This window comes from Macrobrachium nipponense, chromosome 3, assembly GCF_015104395.2.
Source record: "Macrobrachium nipponense isolate FS-2020 chromosome 3, ASM1510439v2, whole genome shotgun sequence".
In the NCBI taxonomy this organism is placed as follows: domain Eukaryota; kingdom Metazoa; phylum Arthropoda; class Malacostraca; order Decapoda; family Palaemonidae; genus Macrobrachium; species Macrobrachium nipponense.
In genome coordinates, this window is record NC_087202.1 from 71,637,403 (window position 1) to 71,645,380 (window position 7,978).

The window sequence follows — 7,978 nt, forward strand, 5'->3', positions numbered from 1 at the left end:
AATATATATATATAATATATATATATATATCTATATAGATATATTATATATATATGTATTATATATATAGGTCTGTACGACATATATATATACATATATATTTATATATATATATATATAAATACGTACATATATATATATATATATATATATTATTATGTATATATATATATATACTATATATATATGCATGTATACATACATACATATACGAGGAGAGAGAGAGAGAGAGAAGGGAGAGAGAGAGAGAGAGAGAGAGGACGGCATAAAATTTTTACAGCGAGTATATGAATCGAGATTTGAGATTGTTTGGTCCTATAGAAAGAAAGAAATGAGGACGAGAGCTGAATAGGTGATTTGAAATAGGTACTGAAGAGGAAGGTCTTTCATATTCTGCAAGTTTGAAAGTTTAAATGATAAGGGAGATCAGCGTAGCAACAACACGGCTGCTAGACGTGTTGCTAATGAGATTTCTGTGAGGTTTATGAAGTGGAAGCTATTTGTTCAATGAAATCATCTGTTCAGGAATTATTTATACAATATCGGCCGTTGTGATATTTTTTCTCTCAGTGATCAGCTCCCTTAATGGAACATAGCGTAATGGGAAAAGTATACTCGTCGTGGGGACTCTCCTGTTGCAACGGACTGCGCGCGGGCTTCACAAACAAGAGGCTCAAGCGCCTCAGTGGCGTGATCGGTATGGTCTTGGCATGCCACCTTGGTGGCCGCGAGTTCGATTCTCGGGCATTCCACTGAGGGGTTAGAGATGTGTATTTCTGATGATAGAAGTTCACTCTCGACGTGGTTCGGAATTCACGTAAAGCCCTTGGTCCCGTTGCTGAATAACCACTTGTTCCATGTAACATAAAAAGACACCATACAAACAAACAAACAAGAGGCTCTGTTTTAAATTCTTGAAAGAATCGTTATTCCTTAGGCGCGTCTTTCCGATATTGTGCGCATGCGTAAGCAGTCAAAATGAAGAGGGACCTAGAACTAGCAGTTATACTCCAAAAGGTTTGCCGAGAAGAGGAAGGTAAAAACATAGAGGGAAGAGGTGTATATACTAAGCTAGTTACGGACAGGAGTTTTTTCCTTTTTTTTTCTCTCTCTCTCACGAGAGGATGTGTACAGTGTACATAAGACTTATGACTGTCAGTGATTGAAAAAAAATTTCTACATGATTGGAGTTAGAGGTCACGATTTTTTTTTTTTTTCACGAGATTAGTTAGAGGTCACGAATTTTATGGAAATTGTTATTGAACAGGTAGTCTGGGTGAAAACTTCATTTTGCAATACCAGAATTTGCTCAGACATTGTACACTCACATTGCCTGGGAAAGGAAGTGTCGTCAAAGTTATTATTTCTTAAAATTTAGTGCGAAAACATGCGAAAAAAAGCCCTCATTCATGAGTAAATATCTCTCTCTCTCTCTCTCTCTCTCTCTCTCTCTCTCTCTCTCTCTCTCTCTCTCTCTCTCTCTCTTTCTCTTGCTTTCGAAGATCGAGATTCTTACCTTGAGGTGGGCGAGGCCTTGCACGTGATGCAGTTGATTTCCATGCAGATCCAGAACTTCTAACTTGCTGAGGTTTTCCAAACCATCCAGTCGTGATAATCTGTCGATTTGTTCAAGTAAACACAGTGTTAGCACAATTTATTTTTTTAAAGGAAAAATTACCAATGGAGTCAGAAGTTCTCTTATTGACAACCAAGATACGTAGCTAAGGGTACAAATTATTTTATTACTTGGTACAATATATATATATATATATATATATATATATATATATATATATATATATATATGTAGTGTTTATATATATATATATTATATATATATATATATATATACATAAAGGCATATATAGATATATTTATATGTATTTATATATATATAATTATTTTGTATGTGTTTTAATATAATATATATTATACATTCAAGGCATTTTAATATAGATTATCTATATATTTTATATAATTATTATATATATGTGTGTATATATATATATATATATATATATATATATATATATATATATATAAAGGCAAAAGCCACGAAGAAGAGTGAAACAATGGAGTAGTACCGATACAAGGCCATTCGACTCTCGTCCTTTACTAAGTCTGCTTAGTAAAGGACGAGAGTCGAAAGGCCTTGTAGTGGTATTCCATTGTTTCACTTTCCTTCGTGGCTTTTGCCTTTATTTAAATATTAATCACGTTCCAAATTTTCGTGAGTCATATTCGACGTTTTTGACAATTTTTAAACATAAAAGCATTTTCAAATGAGCATATTCTCTTCTTATGCTTGCCAATTTATTTTTGTTGTTACGGATGAAAAACCAGGAAAGCAAAAAAAAAAAAATTATTTTCCTTCGCAGTCTGGTTTTGAGAAGCGTACACACTTTGAGCTCTTGAAGTTAGTGACAGTGACGGAAACCGTTATTGCTTTCGTGTTTTTCTGACTGAGTATGATTAACTGAAACTCGGGAAACGAACATTCGTGCACATCCGAGTGGTCTTATATTTTATTAACGAAATTTTTCGTTTCTGTAAATACAACGAAGGGAAATCTTCTAGACATAGTATGGTTTTCAAACTGACCCTTGCATCGAAAAATAGTGTGAAAAAAATATTAATGATGAAATGATGAATAGAATCAGTTACCTTCGTCGCAGAACTATGACAGTAGGCAACGTTTAGTTAGAATTTTATGCAGAAATGTGATTCTCAAGAAGCAACATCCAAAGTAACGGAAAATCAGAATTTGTAACAAAAGCGCTTTAGGCCCAGAATCCTCCGAAGGTTGCTGCAAGAAGTCTTCCCGATAATAGGCTACCTTTAATAATAATAATAATAAAAAAAAGCATGAATCTTGAAAAACAGAAAGATTACCTAATTTAGGAAATTAGGATGGAGTCAGAGAGATTTATGAATGAAAAGCGACGAATATGATAAAAAAAAGATATTTTTTAGAGGTCAGGATTTCCTCGTAGTACACCAGTTGCCAAGTGTGGCGTCCATAATGTATTTGTTTGAATAATAACCAAAGTAAGAGGTAAAATCTATAGAATGAGCAGAGAACGGTTTAGAGGTGAGATAGAACTATGTGTAAGAGCTGAGTCATTCACTGAACACTGATTCTGAGTCCCTGGCATCAGAAAGAGCACAAGATCGGAAAAATGTAAATTTAAATCTAAAGGAGCCGTCCAGATGTCATGCGACACCTGACTGACATATCTCACAAAGTTTTCAATTAGGATTTAGAGGTAGGGCTGTAACCCTTGGGAAGTAGAACCATCTTCAGAGTAATGGGTTCTGGAAAAGGAGATTTGACTGTATTCATTGATGAAAAGAAGACTAGTGGAGTTATAGTATAATCCCGATTACAGATTTAATATTTTTCTATTTAAAAAGCTTTTAGAAGCAAGAACTGTAGCCGTAAAATGGAGTTTGGTCAACAGGACCTTGTTCCAGATCTGTTTAAAAGATGTAGAAATAGTAAGAGATGTGACATATGGTTAACCAAACGTTTTATTGACGATGATGAGGGAGGTATAGTGCCGGTATGTTACATTGATCTTCATTTATGACTCCCCACGCGGTTAGTCAGAGATAAAGGTTCTTTTTTTATCTAGATTGTCAGCGATAAGTAAATTCCATCAGCCTTATCTGTAACATTTCCTTATCTGTAGAAGAACTAAAAATCGTAGAAGGATATTTGGACGAGTCAAAGCAGAATAGCTATTTCAAAATAGTGTTCTCAGGATGAGGGATGGATGCCAGTGCTTAGAAAGTGGAGAGACCGGTGACAAATTTCCAACGAAAGATCATCTGGAATGTTCGAGAAAGACTCTCCAGTCTTTTAAAAACTTGAATGCCCGACAGAGTGCAGACAAAAATGACCTGACAAGATACTGTGTAGATTAGAGGCCAAGTGACAAGGTTAGCTGCAGTGAAATAATCTGAGAATAAGTTCGTTGGGAAACCGAAAATGAATCAACGATCATGGCAATCCGCGTGAGACGAATATAGTACCATTAGGTGGAGGAGAGAAAGAAGATTAGATTTGTGTTGAGTTGTTAGAGGGCCTTGAATTCAGGTTATCACATTTTATCCTTTTTACAAGTGAGTTCTAATAGATGATCTTCATTACAGTCCAGTAACTTTTTATGTCATTGTCGTTATTCTAATATTTTCATTGCACTTTGATTTTTATTTCAACTTTAAAATGTCTGGTAAATATCGATAGCATTTCCCGTGATAAATAGATGAATATCAAAATTTTAGGTTTGCTTTACTTGTTTATATTTTTAGTAAATATTTTTATCCTTGTTTTATGTGTCATACGAGTGAAGGAATGAATGCATGTGTGAATGGATGTACAGCTGTGAACAGACTAATTAAACCACATATCACAGACTAAAAATTACTCTTCCTCTCAACACCAAATTCCTGGAAAGAACGTGCAGAATAACCCAAATAACTCAAGTTACATAATAATTTTGCTATACGAATGTGTCGCCTCGTCTACCATAAGAAAGGAAGAGGGGGTTCGTTCCTTTCATAAAAAACGAGACATAATTTGTCTGAATAGCCTCCGTTGATTTATTTTCCCTCATTTTTGGGAGGAAATTCCGGACCATTAGAGCGTGAGACAAGACGCCACTCTAGGCTGTCCTTTTTGAGGCATCTTTGTGTCACTTATGGGCGAGCTTAGTCTTAAATATGGAGGTCACTAATGCCACGTCAAATATTTCCCCTCCTCGGTATATATGCCTTAATTCTTAAAGGAATATTAGGATGATTTTGGCAGTGGTGCACAGGAATGTAAGGGATAAGTGCAGAAGTTACAAAAATAAGGTTTGGAAAGAGTAATCGCATCTTACAAAAGTTTGTGTCGTAATTGGTGTGACCATTATTTTTTACTGAGCTTGTCTATAAATTGACATCTAATTACTTTGTGATTGAATTTTATTTTATTTAGAAAGGATATCAATTAGACAGTTTAATGTTTACACTGTCAGTAAGTTAATAGCGGAAGAGATGGTGATTATCTGTTTAATTTTGGAGGTGTGTAGAATTATGAACTATCGTGATATTCCCCCAAACAATTTCCTTTCTTTCTTTTACATGAAAAATAGATAATATGACCAGAAAGAAAGAAGCATGAAAAATATTTGCTTTTATGAAAGACCAAACACTGTCATTTTAAAGATGGAATATGATCGAGTAGGGAATTCGCGAACACTTGGAAATAGAAAAGACTAAAACGTACAGTGAGAAAGGTAGACACTGTACTGAAACCTTTTGCGAAATGGAAGTGAAAAGGGAAAGGAAACCCATAGAGAGAAGATAACTGACAACGTCCACTGGCGACTGGCTTTAAAAGCGCAAATTGTAATGAATGAGCGAAAGACCTGAGAGACGGGGCTGAAGGCAGGTAGTACCCCTGCCATAGGATCAAAAGGCCAAAACAAAAGCAAGAGAAATGTTAGAGTCAGGAGAGTGCTCCGAGTCAAATTCTAGGTATCGCTTTCAAATATGGCTTCTCGCATGAAAAGGGGATTTTGGAAATTACTTTTCAAACCGGTGCACATTTTAAACAAGCAGGTGTTATGACAATATTTAAATGTGAAAACTATGTTCCGTAGACTTTAAGCACGTTTCGATTCTGTCACTTTCGTGTGGACTTGAAGTATGATGCGGGCAATTAGCCTTTGGATACACTTATTTCCTTTCCAAGCTGTTGCCATATTATAGTTTTACAGAAAGCTCTTTAAGGCACCAGAACTTCTATAATTTGTAGTTACAATAATCATATTCGTGTGTGAAATGAGGAAGCGGTATATGATTATTCATATGTACGTAAGTCACTATTTATGAAGACACAAATTTTATAACATAGCACCTAATTACTAATTATTCGTCCAGAGAATCACATAAATGAAATTTCCATTTTGTTTGTAGACTTACCTTTGAGTTGTGTGGTTAGAACACTTATTCAATTACAGACAGATTTTCAGTAGAATGACGTGACGTAATGTGAAGGATTGCGTGAGCCATTAAATTGTGGTTTCTCGCTTCGCAGTTCAAAACATTCACAGCAGTGTTTTTCTCAGATGCATAAATAATTTCAGCTTTCAGGCTGTAAGGTCCACGGCGGTAACTTGTTTTGTTAATATCTGGTTAATGTGTTTGTTTGAATTCGTTGCTTACATTCATTTGTCAAGTAGGAAGACTTGATGTTTGTTGTTAGGGTCTACGCAACTGCGTTCCTTTGACAATGGAGGACAAGGTTATGCAATTCAGAATTAATGTTTAAGAACTTACGGAGAGCAAAGCGTGATAATAAATCAGACTTTTTAATGGGAAAGACTGGAATGAGATTAAATGGCATTTTCGCTCTTGCTTAGGAAGACCGTGCATTTCATTCAGCTACGGTGAAGGTTTATACTTCCGTTGACAGTGGACTGACAAACCTTTGCGGAAATTCCCTTGAAGAATGAAAGGTTTCATTAAATATTGGTGGTACGCGTATGTATATCATATTGAGATTATGAAACAACGGGAGGAATTGAAAGGTGTGAAACCTATTAAAGTCAACACCGGGGGATAACCTTCTCAAATAAAGAGCCACTCTTTCAGAGACCTAATGAAATGAAAGACTTATAGAACCCAAAATCTTGGAACCGTTCAATTTCAAGACAACTATGAACGTATATAATTACAGCTGACGCTGTAGCTTAAGTCTTCAGAGTTCAGTCAAAGCAATGAAGAGTGTAGAATCTTGAAGTTTAAGCGAATTATCGAAGTTAAATAATTATAATAAACATAATTGGACTTTGTAGTCTTGACAAAAGAATTAAGAAGAACTGCTCATTTAGTGATTTATCGGTACCACACTGTACATCTTTGTGTGTAGGGATTATTTTTCATCGTCGGGTAAAATACTCACAGGTGAAAGTGTTTGATAAGAAATATAGTTAAATATCTATCGAATAAACAGTCTAGCAGTTGTTAGTTCATACATGAAACGATTTTTCTGTGGGGAAGAAACATATCCGTATGATTATTATTTATATACTGTTCAAGACATCATTTATTATATTTTACCAATATATTTCAATAGAAAATAGACTGAAGTTGATTTTTCTCTGAAAAAGACTCCAAAACAAATTAGACTTCTATCAAACAAAAGAAGAGAGACTTGCGTCCAGTAAGGAAAGAATGACAGACAGTAAGTTGCATCTGCACTAGTTTTGGATGCAGCGCAGATCCGAATTGATTGCCTTAGGCAAGATTGAATGGGACTGAAGATTGGGTGAGACTGAGTGAGATCCAGAGGAACGTTGAGGAGAAAAGCAGACAGAGTCATTCATCAAGTTCTGAAAGGCACCGAAAGAATGCATATATATATATATATATATATATATATATATATATATATATTATATATATATATATATATATATATATATATATATATATTTCTTTTTTACCGAAACTCATTGTCTGATGAAGTGAAGTTATACGATGCTGCAGGTGTTTCAAGTGTTGCTGGATGCAAGTAATATTTTTTTTTAGATCAAACCCTTTTGTTATGAAAAGTCGTATCATATTTCTTTCTCGCTATTCAACCGATTTTTAAACATTTTCCTCGTCGTTATTTCTGAACCTACACAGTGTTTTATTTGGTTGTCATATTACTGTATAGGAAATGAAGTGTAAAGGTTCAGTGTTTATGCAGTCAGATATGAAACTCTGTCCATGGGTTAGTGTTGCGAAAGAAGATAATATAGACTATAAAAGACAAATAACTTTTTTCGAAAATGACGGCTTCAACCATTTCCGTTTGTTTCATCATGACATTAAACTTTCAGCTGCCCTCGACTACCATTCTGTGACCTGATTTTGTATCACATTCTACATAGGGTCAGATATACTAAGGTTTCTTCCTCATAAGCCGGTAATAGCAAGG

At 34.9% G+C, this 7,978-nt stretch overlaps 1 protein-coding gene across 1 annotated transcript in view; it reads right to left on the reverse strand.

The window, feature by feature from the left end:
- Positions 1-1,324: 1,324 nt before the first annotated feature.
- LOC135222421 (uncharacterized) overlaps positions 1,325-7,978 on the reverse strand; it is a 117,390-nt gene continuing 110,736 nt past the window's right edge. The window contains exons 8-9 of the mRNA XM_064260506.1: positions 1,517-1,616; positions 1,325-1,333 (exon numbers count right to left, since the gene is read on the reverse strand). Of these exons, the coding sequence (XP_064116576.1) occupies positions 1,325-1,333; positions 1,517-1,616 (109 nt within the window). The remainder of the gene's footprint in view (positions 1,334-1,516; positions 1,617-7,978) is intronic.